The 20,849-nt window shown below is 44.3% G+C and overlaps 1 protein-coding gene across 3 annotated transcripts in view; it reads left to right on the top strand.

Moving 5' to 3' along the window:
• The first annotated feature begins 3,399 nt into the window (after nucleotides 1-3,399).
• The window catches only part of LOC131670330 (neuroligin-4, Y-linked), a 154,852-nt gene continuing 137,402 nt past the window's right edge, over nucleotides 3,400-20,849 (top strand). For all 3 annotated transcript variants that reach the window (XM_058945841.1, XM_058945843.1, XM_058945842.1), the window contains exon 1: nucleotides 3,400-4,200. In XM_058945841.1, the coding sequence (XP_058801824.1) occupies nucleotides 3,798-4,200 (403 nt within the window). In that variant the 5' untranslated portion in view covers nucleotides 3,400-3,797. The remainder of the gene's footprint in view (nucleotides 4,201-20,849) is intronic.

Below are 20,849 nucleotides of genomic sequence, written 5' to 3'. Positions count from 1 at the left end.
GTATAGCGGTGGCATAAAGCTGGAGTTTGCCCGTCGCGGCAGGAGAGAGCGAGAGGAGAGGCGGCGAGCGACGAGATGTAAAGCGGCACGTCGACGCTGATTCTCTCCCTCAAATCCTCGAGAGGTCCTCGATCGATTCTCCTCCGCGGATACGAATGCCACCGTCTTGGATCGCATGCTTTTCTCTTTCCATCTCCATTTCATATTCCCTCTTTCACTCGGTCGACGCTCCATCGAGCCCAAACGATTTTTCATCCTTTCTGTCAGCGATGCCAGCCAGCGAGACTATCAATTACTATAAGCCCTGCTCGTCACTGTTATTAAGTATCGTCTCTCGCTGTACTATGAAATCATTATTTTAATTATTATTTCATGAAATCTCGACAGCATGAAAAAAACACATGCACGCTCCGGGCTTCTTGTCACGCGTAACTCTGTCGAGAACGCGTGCCGTTTCATTCCGAAATGTCGATAAAGTCAATTCTCAAAGACAACGAGTACATTGAAAAAATGGAAATCGGATTCAAAGGGGCTGATTCTAGAGGAAAAAAATAAAAAAATTTCCTTTTGCTCCCCGAGGAAGAAGACACTCGCGAGACAATTAGCACCTCTTCAATCTATTTGCATTCGTGTTTTTTCTTTCGAATGACTTTTTCTCCCGAGATAACTGAGCAGACAACTTCTCGTCTCTTCTCGCTCTCTTTGTAAGTTGAAACTTTTGAAATTCTTTCTTTCTCTCCTCCCCCTTTGAACTTTGACCTCTCTCCCTCCCAGTGCACACCACCTATCAAGTGCAACTCTAATTTTCTACTTTCTAAAACTTCGGGAGAAATTACTATTTCCAAAAGAAAAAAAAGAGAAGGAAAAGCGAATGCTAGCTCTCCTCGAAAGAGATTGTGAGCCAAACTTGGCTAGAAATAAATGCATCTAGAGAAGAAGAGAAGGACACGAGGAGACGCGCCGCTTTATTATCCCGATACGCGCGTATTTTAGTGTGTGCGTGTGTATGAGCACCAAGGTTTTACGAGTACGAGAGGTAGAGAGAGAAGCTAGGTGTGCCTACATATCCGGGAATTTATCATCGCGCAAGCGCGTGCTATGCTCAAGGAGAAATCGTCGGGTGGCAATGGCACCGAGGATGTACCTGATATGGACGCGCGACTTTGAGTTTGCTCTCGCCGCAGTGGGGATAAGGATTACATACAGTTATTTTAAATTTTTCTTCTAGTCGAGTTTTGAATAAAACATATCGTAATCGCATATTTGTCAGGCTGTTTATTGAAAAATTAATATCGCTTTGAGTGGCTTCGCCGAATACGAGTGCAAAATTTAAATGTTTCAAAAATATCTACGATTTAACGACGGGATGTAACGACAGTATCGACGAATAATTTATGTAAAGTTTTTTTCGTTGCGATATTATGCAGGCATATATCTTAACGCATTACTACTCCAAAAATATATGTGAATAAATTATGAAACTTTTGCCTTTGAAGAAAATCAATGAATGGACCGCTCAATTTGACGAGAGAATATGGTCTTTAGGTCGACAACAGGCTACTCGAAAACGATATTTCAATAAAAAGCAAATCCTCGATGATGAATATCCGAGCAAGTACGTTAAACAAGTTGAGTGCGCTTGTAGAGCTATAGCGACAGGCTTGCTAAAGCCTGGTGTAATACTAACCCTTGAAAGGGTAACTCACTTTCCCGGGGGTGCCTTAACGATGCTCGCCTCGTAAATTCGGAGTATGTGAGCATCAGAGCGCGGCAGGCAGGCAGGCAGGCAGGCAGACAGGCAGCAACGAGCGAGACAATAAGTAAGAGTTAACGCCGAAGCCGCGATTGAGAGCTCGCCGCCGATGGCAATTCTGGCGTCGCAAGGCGGCCTCGAGTGATTGATTATCATCCGCCGTAGATTGCTCGCAGCTTTATTTGGATAATCGGCTTCGTCGTCGTCGTCGCGCATACCACGCACGCTCATAAAGTCAGCGGCGAGCTTGAATAACGATAAATGTCCGTTTCGTCGCGCCCGGGCTTTCTAATGTTTCTGTGCCTCCTCTCCCCCTTCCCCGCCCTCACTACCCGTGAAGCGTGGCTCTCGGCTCGAAGCTTTCATTACTTTTACGTGAAATTTATGAAGCCCCGTATTCCGCTAGCCATCAAATATCTTTTTGATGGCGTTCGAGCTCGACTCTCAAACTCGAGCTTCGTCGCAGAGATTTTATTGAATAATTTAAAAAATTATTATCGCGTCATATCGATAGATCCACGCCGGTTTCTATCGTTTTTCTGATCTACGCGATTTTCAATGGGAAATTGAAAAAAGAAATTTACTCTTTATCCAGGGCTAATGAAGCCTTGCATTCTAGTTGTTTTTGTACATCGAAGCGATCAATTATCCCGGCCAAGCAAGGTCCGAAGTCATTCACATGGCTATATCAGCCTCGATAAAAGGGAAAAAAATTGAAAGCTAGAAAATAAACATGACAAGATACACGGTAATTCTTGGCGTGTATTCAATCAAATGCTCCGGCGCACGCACGTACGCGCGCCGTCGAGGAAAACGCCCATATCTTTCAATGGGTAAAAAACTGACCAGTCCAGCGGCGCGATCGAGAGAAACAACAACAGCGGCACCTACCGCAACAACAACAGCGAGCGTCATGAAATAATAAATAAAGCCTCGCTGGGAGTTGATGTCGTGGACTCGCGACGAAACATCAGTCAAAGCCCGACGACAATCAATCTTCCATTGGCGACGCGGCTGGCTCTCGGGAAAAAAGGAGGGTGCGCGCGGCTTGCGAGTGACCGCGGCGGCGACGGCAGCGACCGGCCGAGACTCGAACCCGAGCGCTTGCCGGGCGCGAGCTGCACTATCGACCGGGACAAAGCGCTACGAATGTTTCCGCCCTTCCGCGTCCACCACCACGTATATCCATGATCGCATTCTCCTTACTACCAGCACGTCCGAGCCTGCGAATCCCCGTAGCCTGCAGCGAGACTGGCACTGGCGATCCGAGAACCCATAATGCGCGTGACTGATTGACGCCGGTGCTATGTTCATCGCCACAAGCAAGTCGGCAACGAACTGCCGAGGAGGGAGGCAAGTCGCGCGGTTGTCAATTAGTCGCGGAGTAAGTTGTCGGAGGGAAACTTATCAATGGGAAGCGGTCGGTTGTTTGGATGCAGGTGGAGAGCGGCGGCGGAACAATGGGTTCTCGGATGGCGTTATCGCGCGGCGAACGGCGGCGCGGCCGGGGGCGAGGGGCAACAGAGCGGCGGCGACGCGCATGAAGACGCGGCGAGGCAGTGGTCGGCGCAGTCGCGCAGGCGCCCTGCGCTGACTGGTTTTGTGGCGGCGAAGCAGCCTCGACGCCAGTGTGTCGAGCCCGAGGCTCCAGGTACGTGCTCTCGCTGGCATCGGCGTTCGGCCCGCGGGACGTGGTTGCGAGGTAGAGAGGTTATATTCTGACTGGTGCGTGGGCAGCGTCGCGGACGGGCCGCTGCCCGCTGGTTCGCGAAGTGCGCGAGTGCGCGGGCCGCGGAGAGTGCGCGACGAGGATGCGGCATGACTTGAGTAGAGCGAGTCAGTGAACGGTCAGGCAGGTAGGCAGGCAGGCAGGCAGGCAGGCAGGCAGGCAGGCAGGCAGGCAGGCAGGCAGGGAGGCAGGTGGCAGCGAGGGCCGAGCTGGCAGAATGAGACAAGTGCGACCGGGCGGAGATGCTGCCTCGTGCTCCGGCTGCCAGTAATGCCGTGGAAGAAGCTGCAGCTGGCGCAGTCGTGCTGAGCCGTGATGGTGCAGGCAGCTTGGTGGAGGCCCTGGTGTTGGCTGGTGCTGCTGGCCACGGGGCCGGTGCTCGGCGAGCTCAGCTCTCGGATCGTGCGCACCCAGTACGGCGAGCTCTCGGGGGTGATCGTCTCGCTGGGCCGTAGCCTCGAGAGCGTGGAGGTGTTCCGCGGGGTGCCCTATGCGTCTCCGCCTATCGGCAGCCTCAGGTTCATGCCGCCCGTCAGCTCGGCGCGCTGGCACGGGGTCAGGGTGGCCGACAAATTTGGCCCCGTCTGCCCGCAGAGGCTGCCAGTGCTCACCGACAAGATGCCCAAGGGCCGCTCCGACTACCTCAAACGGCTGCTGCCTTATCTCAAGAATCAGAGCGAGGACTGCCTCTACCTCAATATCTACGCCCCCGTCCAAGGTAACTTCACTCCACTTCTCGACCTCTCGCGTTTTTTCTTCTCGTGCCGCGACCAGTCCCTTTGCGGCTGACGGGATTCTTTGATTCTTTGTGCTCGATCGGCTGGAAAGATGTACGAGGAGTCAGTGCGCTCTTGAAATATTGGCGCCGCGCGCTCGCGAGTCCTTGCCCGAGTTATCAATCGGATGCCTTTTTCAAATGTGCATGAACCTCCTCTTCTCTGTTTTCTTCTATTTCTTTAAAAAAGCGCTCAGAGCTTACCGTTCGACAGACGTTTAAATGGATATTGCGTTTCTCCGAACATCACTGACTATGAGTCCTGCACCGAGCTCTCTCTGCTTATCCAATACTTAACTAATGCCACTTGTAAGCATGGTACAAGTGCTTGGGAAACGTATGAAAATAAGTACATAAACAATATATGTGTTGCAATGGGTATTGCTTTAACTTGCTTTATTTTCATGTATATCTGTTTTATCGAAATCGCGAAACCCGTAAGAAAGCGAATGGATGCGAAAGGACTAATCGGAACCCTCTGATTATAACTTTACTCGTTCCGACTTGTGTCGAATCACAGGAGTGCGCGCACTAAGAGAGTAATAGGCTTCTCTCTCGTCGCGATTGCAGATTAATGTTTAAACTAGATCTTGCGCGGACGCGCGCGCAGCTTTAGAAAACCACAAACTCCATTTGCACGGAAACGATTATTCAGCCTTTGCATCAATATCTCTCTTTCCCTTTTTCACGACGCATCGCCGGACGTTTTATATGCACAGCTCTTACGAGTTTTTTTCACTCGAATCTCATTTTTATCGACGGTTCATCAAACATTAAACGAGTAACTCGTTGAGCACTTAAATACTCGCTACGTTGTTTTCCTTAAGATCGTATTGTACAGTACCTTCGGTTCGGCAAGATATTCGACGAGGTTCGCGCACATACAGATTCAAGTGTTTCCCTTCGAACGAGCGGTCAAAGACCCTTCGCCGCCGACGGGGCCGTCTATTGACTTGGTTGCCAGTTGACGTATCCAATATTCCTTCGCTACGGATATTCCGTGGTGGCATTCGACAAGGATGATAGAAATTAAAGCGTACAGAGAGCCGTTACACAAAAGTCAAAAGTAAAGTGAGACGAAAAGCAGGTCGCTTGGCAGCTCGACGCCTTTGTCTTTATCGCGAGGAAATCTGATTCTGCACGCACGACTGCGACGAATTGTTCCTCCGTACGTGCTTCCTTTCGCGCGCGCCAGATCTAGGCCTCGCCTCTCGACTGCTCTTTCTGCAATTTTGACTTGATCCTTGTCGTCGTCGCTCTCGCAGTCTTTCTTACCGGTAACTGCCTTTCTTCCGAAGCGATAAATCCCGACAGCTCGCAATTTCCAAATTAGCCGGCTCTAATGAACGAGTCTGCTGCGCGCGGTATGCAGTTATGATATAGAGCCTGATTTAAAGCTAAACTTGGACAACGTTTTGCTAATTGTTTGTAATCGCAGTGCGTTGCGTATCGGCCTAATTTCGAACCACGTCCCCGGGCTTTCAATTAGCTTTCGAAATGTCAATTTACACGCGAATCGCATTCATCATATTACGTTCGACTTGGCTTATCGAAATAACCGACTGCCTGTTTGTCGCGCTCTCTTTCACTCCTTCTCTATCTGCTGAAATTAAATTCCATTCCAACACCTGTCCAAGCGAGAGACTGCGCTTGCAATATTCAGTCGTGACTGTCACGTCTATTTTTCTCGTGTCTCTCCATTGCGCGAGCGTTTCTTCTTTCAAAATTGAAAAGTCAAGCCAAACACACATATGGCGTTAGGATGAAGTCGAGCGCGGATCACTCTTTCGTTTTTTCTTCTTCTGCTCGGCAAAAACAAATGATTCCACTGGTTAGTCTTGACGGATCGAATGGGCTGACACCTCGAGAGTCGACTCGAATTTCGAATCCCCAAGTAGATTTGTGTTGCTGGAGTGCCCCGCGCGCCTTTGAAAAATGGAAAAGCCTCTCGGGTAAATCGGTTTTTTATGGCTGTTTGATATGTATCGAGTGCTGCATTATCTTTTTCCATTACAATGGCTTTCCAGTTTCTCTTAGTGTTCTTTTTTTACTTGGCTTACATTTTCACCGATTGTACATAGATCATCCTACGAGCGTGCGATCGACTGTACCGGACATCAATTTAATTTTTCATTAAATGACAATTACGCGATCGCGCGTCATAAATTAATAGTTAATTTAATAATTTGCCACTGGAAATTTATATACGGCTTCATTACGTAATTGTATTGTCTATTAATGACAGTGGAATGTCGTTAAGTGCGTAATAAATGTCGTATGCGGACCATGGCAAAAGTGTTCATCTAATTAAGTCTGGCTTTTATGATGTTCGCATGCCTCCCACGACTATACTAATTAAATATTTTCTGAAGCCTCTGCGCGCTTTGACCTGCTTATTCGTACTATGCAACTGTTCAAAAAATAATAAAAAAAATTGCCAATTATACTGACCCCGTCGCCCACGTGGTCATTAATTAATAAAGAATTGTATCTTTGCGCCAAGTTTTTTACTAGAGAGGGGGGGGGGGGTGAAAAAACTTTTCTCGTTACACTTCGGCTAATTAACGAGAAAGAGAGAAAAAGTACGTACTTTCTTGGAATTGAATAGTAAAGAAGCGAGAACGAAACAAGCCGATTTTTCAAGCGTGAATCGCAGCCTGAAAACGGCAGCAGAGCAGTAGCAGTAGCTGGCAATGCATTATTTATGACGAGCGTTAAAAAAGACGAATTTTTTAGCGCAGTGCACGAAACGTCGAGATTTGATCAATTGTACATGCTCTCGACGTTAATGCCGCGGGGAAAAATAGTCAAAGCTGCGTTCGCTTCGCGGATAGAATATGAAAGAATTTCGCGGGCAGCGGATGTCGCTGCTTTTGTATAATCCCGCTCTGAAAATTCCTCGAGCGAGCTGCACGTCATATCACGCTAATAAAATTTTTACCTTCATTAGTACATTCTGTCAGAACAAATGGGATTTTCTTTATAATCATGAGCGCGCGCACACCGTGACAGAAGAATGCCCCCGCTCCCGGATTCAACGTTGCCGACTAGTATTGTCGAACGTAAAAAAATCAGTTTAATGACGCGACGCGCAAACAAGGCATTGGAGATGCGAAAAAGCAATGCGAGAGAGAGAAAGTGGGTGGCGATTTATGAGGCGGCTACTATAAAATAACACTCGCCACGGCTATTCGGACGAGAGCGGATGAACGGGCGCGCAAGTCTTTGTTTCCGGAAAACCGAACAATGTTTCCACGGCAAAAATTCTGGAATTTCGGGAACGGCCAAGATTTTTTCCTCAGTCGGCTCGCGGAAATATTACCAAGAGCTTTTTGCCGACGATGGAAAACCGGGTCATCGTTCACGACAGAGAGCGCGGAGAAGAGAAGATTGGGGGTGAGGGAAGGAGAGAGAGGCGACGTCCTACAGACGAGAAATATTTATGACACTGAATTTTCGGTCGAGAGTGATGTAGAACCTTTCTTCTCTTTCCGTTAGGGTAGAAATTTCAAATCAATTCGTATTCTGGCATTCGTCAAATTTAATGAAAATTCTTTATTAAAGCGATTTAGGAATTTAGAAATTGCAGAGAATGCCATTGTCATGAAATTTGCTACAATAATTACGAGTTTATGGAATAATTTAGTTCTTTCTTCCGAGGGCTAGAAGTTTTAATGAGCTGCTGAAGTTTGATTGAAAAAATCTATTTAATGCAAAGTTCGTAGCAGCTAATGCCAGCCATTTATCACGATAGCCAACAGGACTATTCGTGTTTTAACTTTGGAAAGCCTCGACTTTCGAGTCGAGGCGCAAAAAAGTTCCAGGCAACGGTCAAGTTTTTTCCGCTTGGTTCTCTTTCTTTCCCTGTAGCTCTCTTCTCCGAGAGAAAGAGTAGGTATAATTGGAAAAAAAGGTTTTTGCTGGAGACGGTTATACCTGTGAAAATCATCATTGCGATAAATTGCTCAGTTTCGATCTCGTTTCTCTAACAATACCGATATCCGCATGGCTAGTTTTAATCCAGAAAAAGAGTTTTGCGGTTGTCTCGAGTGGCAAACTTGCTTGTGGCGGAATAGTTAAAAACAATAATTTTGGAAACTTTCAATTTTTCTCGTTTGTTTTTCTCGAACGACCTTTAGCCTTTCTCTTTCTCTCTCCCGCTCTCTCGTTCTTTCTCTTTCTCTTACAGCAGAATAAAAGGAGAAGATTTCGTCTTATCGTACTATGCTTCACTCTTTTTCCTGTCGCTTTTGGCCGCTTTCAAGCTTCATTTAAACTGCTCTAAAATGAAAAGTGCACGTACAAAGGCCTGTGCGGAAAAGGGGTTAAAACAAGGGCTTTTAATAAATTATTCATTCGATTCCCTTTTGACTTTGTTTGACAAATATTTTTAGCATCAAACAATTAACACTGTGATCTGCTTTGACGAAAGAAATGTACTTTCGTTTGGACAAAAATTGACAAAAAAGTACTAGATAATGAAAGAAAGCTTTCCTTCTTCAGTAGTTGAAAATCCATATAAATTAGTGGAATACTGAGACGCCCCACAAGAACATGCTCATCACAAATTCAGTGCTGATGAATTTCCGTGAATTTTGTAGAATTTTCAGAAGCTTTGGGCAATATTAACAAATTTCAGTAAAATTTGATGAATTTTGATAAACGTTGTACGCTTTCATGGTATGGGTCCGCATAGCTTGTTCCGTTCGAAAAAATTTCTCATTTATTTAATACAAGCCTTCAAAAAATGGAACTAGTATTAAACAAACTCGAAAACTATTAAATGAAGCCGTTTTCTGGAAAAATGGAATATTCATACTGCGCCAGACCGAAAAACCCAATCGAGGCTTCCACAAGATTAATTCGTGGATCACTTAGTGAATCAGCTAGAGCTCGCCACTGAAATGTAGTTCTGTAAAGTCTTTCAGCTTTTTGAAAGGCTTTTACCTAGGCATATACTATCAAAATATATGAATTATACATGACTAGCGGTAATACCATTTTACGATTTACATTTGTGTACTTTTTTACGGACGGTATCACATTTCAATCGGTTGCAGTATTTCCATCAATGATATATCACGTAGAAAATGTTTCTAAATAATTGATGCGGTCGTTGCGTGTAAATGTGAATAGTGTAATACTAACAATAATGGACAAACGATTTATAATGGGACTGTAAAAAGCGCAAAATTAGTTGATTAATTGCGAGATTCATGCGACAGCAACAAAAGCTGGAATTTGTATTGTGTTGACTAAAGTGAATTGGGATTCCACTCGAAATCCTTGTCTCATTTATTTGAATAAAATATGTGATAGCACGGCAGGGGCTTTTTGCAGATAATTGTTTATTGTTCACGATCGTATACTTCAATCCGCGGCAAAAAGCCAATTTCAGTCGTTTTGTGCTATGAGAGTCAGCCGGTCGTTATCGTTAATTCAAACGTTCAACAATTCACAAATATTCTCGAAGGCCGCGCTCTGCGTTCGTATCTGTATTTATTTTATTTTCGATAGTACTCAACTCACACCAAGTGAAAATTTATTTTCGCAATATCTCGTTTCACCCTCTTCATTACCGAGCGTCGTTGGATAATTAATTTCCAACGGAGCAGGTGTACGTCCGAAGACAACTGCCATGCGCAGTGAGATTCGCTTCATTTACTGGATGAGCGCGAAAAAGAGAGAAATTGACGGACATTTATTTAACACCCAGGTGACATACATTCGCAGTTCATCACTTAAACGCTTGGGCAACCTTCATGTTCAGCGATCCAATAAATAGAGGGACAAGAGAGAGAGAGAGCGAGAGGAGAGAGAGAGAGAGAGAGAGAGAGAGAGAGAGAGAGAGAGAGGGACAGAAGGACAGATAGACAGAGTATGAAATGAAAGTAGAAACAGAATCTTATTACGTATGGTATACGTATTTGAAAATTTCGTCGCACAGTCTAATATGTGCGCACGACACTCGCGGTTAGACCGAAAAAACTTTTTAACAAATGCCGTCCGCTACGGACACAGCTTATTTGTCCCCCCCCCCCCCCAGTTCTTGTCCTTTTCCTCTTTGTCATTTTTTAGCAGCTTTACCGGCGTCGAGCGTGGGTCGCTAATTACGTACTCTCCCTCTCTCTCTCTGCGTCGGACGTTTGGGCAGAGCCTAATATTCCTCGGTGATTCTAATGGCGCTCGATTTCCATCTCTATCTCAAGTTCCTTTGCGTTTGCCTAATCAAAGCCTGGTCGAATACGACACGTGCACACAGCGCTCGCACGCGTAGCCGGCTGTGTGTAAGCGCCGCTCGAGTCGGTTACTTCCGATCATCGATCGACGACCATTTGTTGGTCCTTATGGGACCTGGCGCCCAACACCATGCAATTCTGAAGCGATGCAGCGACAATAGAATTTCCAATTGGTCAGCGGTTCGAACTGGTCAAGTGTTTGGAACGCTGTTGATTTATCAACATTTGGACTTAAATCGCAAGTGATCGATAATCTGCATGATATCTGACTAAAGCAGCGTTATACTACTCAGACTCATCGGCCGCTTTTCAAAACATATTACACCTGCAGTCGATAGTATTTTCTTCGTCGGTTTGAATTTATTGAAAAAGCGCTGATTCGACAAATGAATAAACAATCGCTCAATCACAGAATGGCGATGAACTATTGGTGGGCTTTTGCAACTAGTGCAATAAACGACTTTGCAATACAGTTTTCACAAAACGACGTTGGAAATTTATTAACGACATATTTCAATGTATTGCGAATATTTGAAATCGACTGATCAGATATGTCCAATTGCTAAAATAATAAGTATAAGTCAGGTGTTACGCTATCGACATGGGAAGTGACTGAATAAAACGGCTTGTAGCCAGTAGTGAAATGAGAATTTCAAAAATTTTTTAATTTTTGCAAAGTACAAACGAATACGACGAAGGCAAATAACTTGCAAAAGGAAGAGAATTACACGCGAAGTGCATTGAGTCATTAGAGCGAGTTATTAAATCTTAATTAAATTCACGAGCATCTAGGCTCGCGCGCGAGCGCCTGAGAATGCGATTAAATTCACGAAAATGGCTGAGCAAAGAAGATAATTCGCGAGCGAGACGGACACGCAGAATAGAGAAAAAGACGGTGTAGAAAGTAAAGTAAAATTGAGGTAAAGTGAAAAGCGTACTCGAGAAGCGTTACTGCTGCAACCGCTGCCCGCCAGAAGAGAGAGGGAGAGAGAGAGAGAGAGAATAAAATACGCAGGAGCTTGAAAAACGTAAGCCGTTCGGCAAAGTTTTCCGCGCTGCACGGCCGCTCGCGCACGGGCTCTTATCGCAACTTTATTTTCATCCGAATGCCCGCAAGAAAGAAACGTATTTCTAGTTTTATATTTGCGTCAATTTGGTCCCGTCAATAAACACGGATTTTCGGTCAAATAATTGACATTCTGAAATTTGGAAAATTTTAGTCGAGTAATATTCCGAAAATTAATGTAATTAATGACGGAAATATTCTCATTGATTTGTGTATAATTACGAGCAACTCGCTCGCGAATATCGAACAAACGTTTGAGCGAAACAAGAGAGAGAGAGAGAGAGAGAGAGACAGACAGTGTAAGAGCGGTAAATGAAGATTCTTACACACGCCGTCATGTGTACGTGAGCATGTGTGTGCGCGCGCGCGGAAAAACGGATGCATCCCCGTGGAATATTCGTCCCCGTTTTCGCCTCGTTGCCCGATAACGACTGGTCGAGGCTTTTTCCTAATTACCGGCGGGGCTCTGCCGTGCACGCGCGCGCTGCCGCCGCCGCCCGCTTCAAATCAATTACGCGTCTCATTTGTCGCCCATCTGCGCCGATACGTACACAGCTCACCCGGTAAATTCACGCGTGAAGCTTGAAAAAATAATATGCATCGCGCTGATTTTCATCGAGCACCCGTGTGATTACGAGGTCGCAATTTTCTTTTCTACTTTTTTTCGCTCAGATTAATTTACGCGTAGTTTCGGTTCAACGTGTTTTGGGATTGCTCATCATCCCAAACGACGAAATTTATTGACGATATATTTCAGCTCTTTTGCGTGAAGAATAATTACTTTTAAAATAAAACTGGTTTTATGAATATTAAATTTCGTAAATGTAGCTAACGTCGGCTGACTCAGGCAAATGCACAGAATAAATCGAAATTTTAATTAAACTACGCCAATCGAAATAATTTTAACATGGTTGGATGCCAGCAAAACCTATTATAAATGTAACTACGCGTGTGTAGTAGAGCAGTAGTGGGTCGCTTTTGTTTTCTGAAAAGTAATTTTAGGTCTTTTACATGTAGCTGATGGGTGTGTCAAATTGCTGAAAATTGCAATTAATTTTTTTTTAATAATTTGTAACCGCGTAAAACAATGGCAGTCAGTATTCAAAACATCCCTTTAGACTGTAGTTAGCTAGTCGTCGTAATTTATTTTCTGGAATGAAAACAGCTTCATGCTTTCAGTCACACATGCACGAACACTTTGCAATTTTTTTTCGAGGATACTTGATTGTAACGAGGGCTTGTAATGAAATATTCCTTGAGACGGGAAAAGTCAGTCAAGATCGTAGGCATCAAAGCGTGTAACGCTATCCACTTTGGACGTAAATCGAGAATGAGGAGATGACGGAGCTTTCTCTCTTTCTCTCTTGACAGGAATATTTCAAGACGAAAGAAAAAAGCACCAAACGAACAGATAAATAGGTAGGGTGGATTAGTGAAATATATCATGGCGACGTCGCTAAACGTTTCTTCATATTTATACGACAGAAATCCGCTTAACGGCTCTCGCCTCGAAATACGAGACTGAAACACAAGGAGAGAGAAAGAGCTCCATGGCGTCGTTAGTAACGTCACGAAAAGAGGAACTCCATTAGCATTAGTGCATCGTTTTTTCTTCTTCTCTTGTTCGTTGTCTTTTTTTTCTATTCGAAGAGTAGAAATTCAAGGCAAAGGAGACAAATGCTTGGTCGTCGTTCACGCACGAACGCCGCTACAGCTGCTAGCGCGCGGTCCGCTGATGAATCGTCCTCGGCGGAAAAGGCTCTCCACGTAATTTTATCGTCGTTGGAAACGAATTGCCGAGTTTGAATAATAAGCTGGAAACAATGAGGAATTTTGTTACGGAGAGAGCGAGGACGCACCAGAGCTAGCATAGTTAATTGGATTGCTCTGCCTTCCCGTGCTTGATAATGAAATTTTCCTAGCGCGACGTTAATTTTGCAACGGCGTTACATTGTAAGGGATCGCGTTTGTCTTTTTTTCGCCTCTTTTATTTTCCTTCTTTTTCGTGGCTCACAGCCGCCGTTTTGTTTAGAATACAAAAGCTCAACCGAGCTCCGCGTAAAACAAATTGTTTTTCCCAAGGATCTTGCTTTGCTTTTTTTCCTTTCGCTCTAGAAAGCCTTGTTAATCTTGAGGCGTCCGAAATTTCGTGCAAAGATGGAACAAGATTACGGAAGGTTACCGTCACCTCGCATCTCCGGCCTACCAAGTATTTTCGTCTCGCAAGCCTCGTTCTTTTCGCTCGAATTAAGCGGCTCTTTGACGAGCAACCTTCCTCTCTCTTTTTTTTCTGAAAATGTTACTCGTATAATGCATGTAAAAAGCTTGGTACGGTGGGTCGGAGGGTGGAGGGAGCTCAGGTCAATCGTATTTCGCGCGCACGTATACAAGAGAAACGAGGCGATTACTTAGGGTACTCGACTGCCGGCTGGAGTTGTAAAGAAGGTCGTTTTGCTTTACTTTGCTGCCGTCACCACCTGAGTAATGTGAATTTAAATGACATTTGTGGTGACCTGTTGTTTTTTTTTGTGGCCTGTTTTTTTTTGCCTCGACTTTTTTATATATAATCATAATTGTGTTCTCGCAATCTAAATACTTTATATTGCAAAAAGTTCTAATAAAAGAACGGTCTTTCAGATCATATCAAATATTACTTTTCGATAAGAAAGAATTTTACGTAACCACAGGTAAACTTGGTCGTTTAGCGCATGACGCAATGCAATATCCGTTAATACTGTTTGAAGTAATATTATTATTCAGAAGTTGCTAACTTGATCGTGAAAGTTAAAGTATACTTTTGGCAGTTTTCGAAACGTTGAAAAGGTTTGGAAGTGTAACATTTGTTTGTGTCATGTAATTGAACTTTGCAGTTAGATTCATGACACATGATATGTATGTGTAATGTATATGTAAAAGTTTAAATTTCCTGCGTGAGCTTTTTTTTATGATGAAGAGTAAGCTTGCGAGTTACTAGGATAAAAAATTTCGGTAAATCGTATAAATTATCACGTTACAAACCATAGACTACATGAACATGGTATTTCGTTAGTCATTTGGCTTTGGTGTCTTTATTTATTGACGTGGCAAGAAAACCGATAAAAGCGCTACAAATCAGCTCGTCGTCGGAGGGATATGAAATAAAGTCGACTGGGACCAACAATTTCCTGTAGAATTCTTCAGGCCGAGAAAGATTCTTTTATGAAAAATAAAAATTGTCGATAAAAAGAGAAAGGGAGTAGAGAATTACAGGAAAACGATACTCCGTCGCTGGGGGAGGGAGATAATAACAATAACAATAATGAAAGGCGCAAACTCACATTTTTAATCCGTGGCGAAACTTTTTGAATAACGGCTAACTGCCTCGCGACTGACAATGGAGCCGATGGGTATAATGAACTCGTAGGTGCGAGAGAGAGAGAGAGAGTGAGAGAGAGAGTAAAAAAGAGAGAGAGAGAGGGCGAGCGTAACTTGTCGAATGGACGAGAGAGGAGAAAAAAATGGCGCGCGCTCCGCCCCCCTAATGGCTTCCACGAACAATCCTTAGATTTCCTCTCTCTCTCTCTCTCTCTCTCTCTCTCTCTCTCTCTCTCTCTCTCTTTCTCTCTCTCGTTACTTTTTTTTTGCTTCTTTTCTTTCGCCTCCACTTTTTTCCCCAGAACGTGCGACGAGCAGTGACGGGGCTGTCTCTCGCTCGCTCTTCCTTAGCCATGGCGGGGCGCTGGAGATACATTAATTAAGGGAATAATCATAATGATAACGATGTCGCATTGTGCCAGCGTGAAAAACCGCCAGCCCCTCTTGTTGGAAAACGTCATCCCTTTAATTCGCTTAGGTTATCCGCGCATTGACGAGTGATTGAGCTTCGCTGATTTTCAGGGTTTAGGCTAATTTCGACGACGTCGATTAATCGCGAGGAATGGAGCTATGAGGGAATGTTTCACGCGGCTACCGCAGCTATTCGGAGGCATAGCGTATAATCGCACGAAGAGAAGAAAGACAACCGATGAGAGAGAGTAACGAGCATACTTTAATTTCCGTCTGCTGGGAAATTCATTAGAATTCCTCTATATGCGCACGCGTTTCTGTTAAGCTAAATCTCACTCCCTGTACCGGGAATCCGGTCATCTTTGCTCCAATGCAAACTCACGAAATTGAAATTTTAAGCGACGGGTTAACATTTCAAGCTGTTCTGCTTGCCATACCAGCAATTCACTAAACTCCTATCGTTCGTAGAAAATGAAGGCTCGCCCCTTCCTGTCTGCCTGCCTGCTTTTCTGCTGGTGCTTCTAGGGATGAAATTTTGCATATTTACGTCGTATGCAAAAATTGTTTGCTCAAATATTGCTTTGAGCTCCGCATAATTGTTTTTATGATACTATATTAAGCCATGAAAATTATGCTTGAGCTCTGAGTCTTTTATAATAATATTGCTTTCAAAAGCGCGAAATCTACTTACTCAGAAGACAAAGATCGTAAGCTCTGTTGAAAAATACTCAATTCAAATCAACAAGTTTGCAATACGACGGGTATGACGTATGCTATTGAAATCATATGTTCTATAACCTAATTATTCTAGATGAAAATTATTTAAATTAATGAGGATCCAGAGATGAAAAATCCACTGTAGACATTGTCATCATGATTCTAGCTATAAAAAAATTAAAAGTATGCCTTCGTGGTTCTCAGCATGTTCGCATATTTCACTGATCGCGCCAAAGAAATATTACATATTCGCAATGTTAACTGAATGGATTTCGGTAACGTACTCGCAGGGATAGCTAACGAAATATTTTCCGTGAGTCTGCCGTCGACAAACGCGCTGGCGCGCTTAGAGCGCAAGTGACGTCTATCGCGAGTGTGTTCATCATTCATCGGCAAACGATGCGCGTATAGCTGGGGTGATGAACGAGCGAACTCGCACTGTCGCTCGCGCCACTCCAATATATCCCCCGAAAATTGCGTAATCGCATTGCCAGCCCGCGCGAAGCGGATGATCGAATTTAGCTTATCTAATGAGCCCTCGTTTCTCGCCCTCTTCGACTTTTCCCTCAATTGGCCAGCGCGACCATCCGGCTTGATTGCGGCTTTAGCCGGGCTGTTTTTCTTAGGCGAGGAATGGGGAGGCTTTAGCTTTTTAAGATTTCCACGCGATCGTGTCGCGAATTTAAATGTACGCGAGTGCGAGTCTGCGCACCGCTCGCTTTAAATGCAGTTTAAGTGCGTTTTAAAACGTGCATTAGTCTGGATTTCATGTTATTCTGCTTCATTTTGTCTTTTTTTCGTTTTACTTTCTCAAATACCTGCTTACGACTAGCAGATAATGAGATACGTCGTTTCAAAATAGCTTTTCTGAAACGCGCATTGAAATTTATTTGTTTCGTCCGATTTCAGGTGAGTGACATTTTCGCATCTGCTGAGTAAGTCTTGCATGTTTTTATGTTGACTCACATTTGCAGTTTTCAAATACACATTTATTCAATAAATTCAATTTTTACGTGTGATGCGAACGCCATTATGAGTACAAAGCTTAATATGGCATATCCGAAGGATGCAAACGTGTGAATTGGCAAGATCATCAAGTACTTTTAAGCCGTTATTTGAACAGAGTGACATTTAAGCATTTGCTTGTATAATTAATCGGCGCCTACTCTTTCGAAAGAGTAGAAAAAATTTCACTGCGTCACATAATAGGAGCTCGGCATGGAAAAGAGTTTCATAAAGTACAAGTTAAGTTGGTGTATCTCAAATCGCTTTACGCTTATGTAGAAGTAGCAAAGGAAAATTTCTCCGACGCAGATAGGTGAATAGAAATAGCGCTCGGCAGCGCCATAATCACCAGGCACGAACGACTCTTTTCCACTTTGAGCCCTAAATCATCGAGAAAGCAGGAAGCGAGGCTGAAAAAACAGGCCGAACAAAAGCCGCGGGGGTGTGTGCGCGCGCGCGCTGCCGAAAAAAGAAGCTAACTCGCGAGAGCAAGCCCGCACAAAAAAAGGCCGCTAAAGTGCAGAGCAGCAGCCACGCCGTTATCGCGTACACACGGAGCCCATTCGCTGGAAATCACCCGGAAAGCCGGCCTTTTGTACAGGGGTATATCTTCGGCTTAATTCGCGTTCCCACTCTCGATACTCACTTTCTCGCTCGGAGAATAAAAGAAGAAAGAGAAAGAGAGAGCAAAGTTGGTCTTCGCGCGTGCGCGCTCTCTCTCTCTCTCTCTCGCTCTCTCTCTCTCATTTTCTAATGCCGTCGACTTGACACCGCGCGAGGAGCCAAGCAACTTTCACTTTGTACTTAACGAGATAACGGAGGATAGTTCGTCACGCCAGCTTAATATCTTGATTTCCCGGGAGGGATGGTTTCCGCTTTCTCTTCTGCCAAACTGTACGATTTATACGCACGTTAATAATAATGCTGTGCAAACATAAGAGCTTCGGTGTTTTTTCCACCTTACCACTTATTCGCTATGCATTTGTAATAAGCTTTAGTTTTACTGGGAAAACGACTACTTTTCCATCCATTGTTTGGATAACTCGGCATTATCGACGAAGCGTATATTTCTTTGGAGAATTCCATGTTGGTTTACATAATCAAATGTACATATGTTATGCATAACCACCTGAGCTATAACCGAAACAATTTAGCTGGCTGGTTTTTTTTCTGCTTTTGGTAAATTCGCAGTATTTCATAATCTATATCGCTCTATGTGAGAGTTTGCTAACAAGGTGATGTTTCCCAAGTACACGTGAAGGAAATTTATTATTTTCGGTCAGGCAGAGTTTTAACAGGTCAACGACTGTTTTCTCGGCGCGCAAGTTTACACAATGTCTGAAGTGATCCTCAGGCGCAAAACACAAGAATGGCTCCATGAAAAGGGTGGCGAATTGGGCTTTGTTCACACAACAAAATAGAAAGACCGGATGGAGTGGTCCTTTAAGCCCATCAAATGCTCAAAAATAACTTTGTCAAGTATGCATAACCGGCAAACTTTTCGATATTCAAATAGCGATAGGCGAGCGCGCGACAGAGGAGGGGGGTAAAAGAATGAAATAGCCCGCGACGCAGGGTATTACAGTAAAATCAGCGAACTGCCGCGAGAACTTTTTCACTCATAAGTTAGCGCGGACTCGAAAGCAGTGGCGGCGACGGCAGCGGATCAGGGCCACGCGGAAATTTGTCGACGTCCGGCCGACGGAGAAAAATCGCCCAAGGGATTTGCCTTGTGGGCTTGCTCCTCTTTTGCTTCGCCTTGATGTACCTCTTCTTTTCTCCCTCGTCTGCTTCCTCTGCGCTCTTTCTCTTGCGCTCTCTCTCTCTCTCTCTCTCTCTCTCTCGTGCACACGGAGCTCATAAAAGACGGCTTTGACTAATTTTTAAAGGCTTTGGCCTGCGACGCAAAAAGGGAGGAGCTGAAATTTTTATGGAAATATTTTGTTGCCTGATTTAGCGCTGCTGGCTGCGTTGCGCCGAGCCACAATTTCAACAAATAACCAGTGCTCTTTCGCATGCCGCTGCTGCCAGTCTATACGTTTTGAGGTCAATTGGACCATTTCTTCTGCGTTGCGAGCATTTTGGATGGACTCCAGCTCCCCTCCCCAGTGAACGACACATTTTTTTTCGCGATTCTCTCTCTTTCTCTCTCTCTCTTTCGCTCGCTCCTTCGCAGTGGTCCAACCGAAAGTTTTCAACCATCTCTCGGCGAACGGCTGTCTATTTTGACACAACACTAAATAACCTTTCCACAGATTTTTTTCAAACCCAACGAGCTTTGGAAAGTTAGAGAAATCCACGTGCGGCTATCTAATGAAGTTACTGTCGATAATTTCGACGCTTTTCCGAGAATCCAGCTTTCGAAGTACGTCCAAACGACAATTCCCATTGACTAATGGAAAAGTTCTGTTGACTGATTAAATCCGTGTTCCATTATTAATAGTAGAACACTGTGTTTTTTTAATGTTTCGAATCCATCAACACGAGCGGTCAAAGCAGAACATGTCAAAAACACGTCATCAAACAATAGTGTCGGAAACATTTTCAATCCGACGTTCCCTTTATCCAAACTCGTGCCGCGCTATCCGGGCTAAATCAATAATTTGAAATTTTAATAACTGGAAAACATAACGCTCGTGCATGAAAAATGCAGAGAGCACGCGACGACGCGACGAGAGCCCGAGAGCGCCAAGACTTCAAAGGGCTCGCGCGAGATAAGCCGCCGTCGCCGCAGCAGCCGCGATAGAGCTGCGCCGTCGGAGTAGCGCACAGCTGTCCCATTAAATTCTCACGCTTGAGGCTTGCGGCTGCTGCTGCTGCCACCGAGAGCGCTCTCCTCTCTCGCGGCGCATCTTGGATCGACGATCGCGGCCCATGCGCTTTATGGCGGCTTTCTTTTTTCTTTCTCTGCGATTTATTTATCTTGCGGATGCGCGCGCTGCGTCGCAATTTATCTTAGCGCCTTTTTTCGCCCGCGACGACTCCGCCTGCTTTTTATCTCGGCAATGCTGATGATGGATGAGTTGATATTAACTGAAGCAAGTTTTTCCGAGAGACTGCGTGACGAGAAATGAGTAGCGACGTTTATTCCCGCATCTGCTGAGTTTTTTGTTACTAGCTGTTGATCGCAGGTAATTGGCGGAAAGAATCGTAGAGTGAAAAAACGTTACTTCGATAATTATTAACTTGATTCATGTAATCAACTACTTAATCGTTATTGCTGTTTTCAAGTTGAGATACATATTGCAGCCATCGGAAGCTAAGTGTAAAATGAACTACACGCTATTGTCTCATTAATTTCGTTAATTATACGACTTCGTGAAATTATTAAATATAATTGCAGGTGTGAAGTGCTCTTTGCATATTTATTTCCACAATTACATATTTCATTACAACCGTAATAAATATAATTTTGAAAGTAGAATACCAGTATCAATTATTTTCATCTCTAATAAAACGCTAATCGGTAAATTTAATTACTAGCGTTTGAAAGCGGAGCTTGGAACCAATAGCTATAACTTTTACGGATACATTTAATGTCACACATATCAGACGAAGTGGCAAGATAACAGGCGAAGATGCAGACAACAAACTTAAGTAAACTTTAGAGCTGCCTATTAAAAACATAACGACATTAGCCGCAGCAATTCAATCTTCATCTTGCAAACCAGAGAGCAAATGTCGGAAGGCGCGAAACGAAGAGAAGTTGAGACGGGAGCGCGCTATTATTATTGCATTATGCCAGTGGAAAATTAAGTCTAGCTAAGATGCACGCTGTGGATCCACTTCAACTCCCCTCG

This window comes from Phymastichus coffea, unplaced genomic scaffold, assembly GCF_024137745.1.
Source record: "Phymastichus coffea isolate CEN01 unplaced genomic scaffold, Cenicafe_Pcof_1.1 PCOF00108, whole genome shotgun sequence".
Lineage (NCBI taxonomy): Eukaryota > Metazoa > Arthropoda > Insecta > Hymenoptera > Eulophidae > Phymastichus > Phymastichus coffea.
This window is presented reverse-complemented; position numbering and strand designations above follow the sequence as displayed.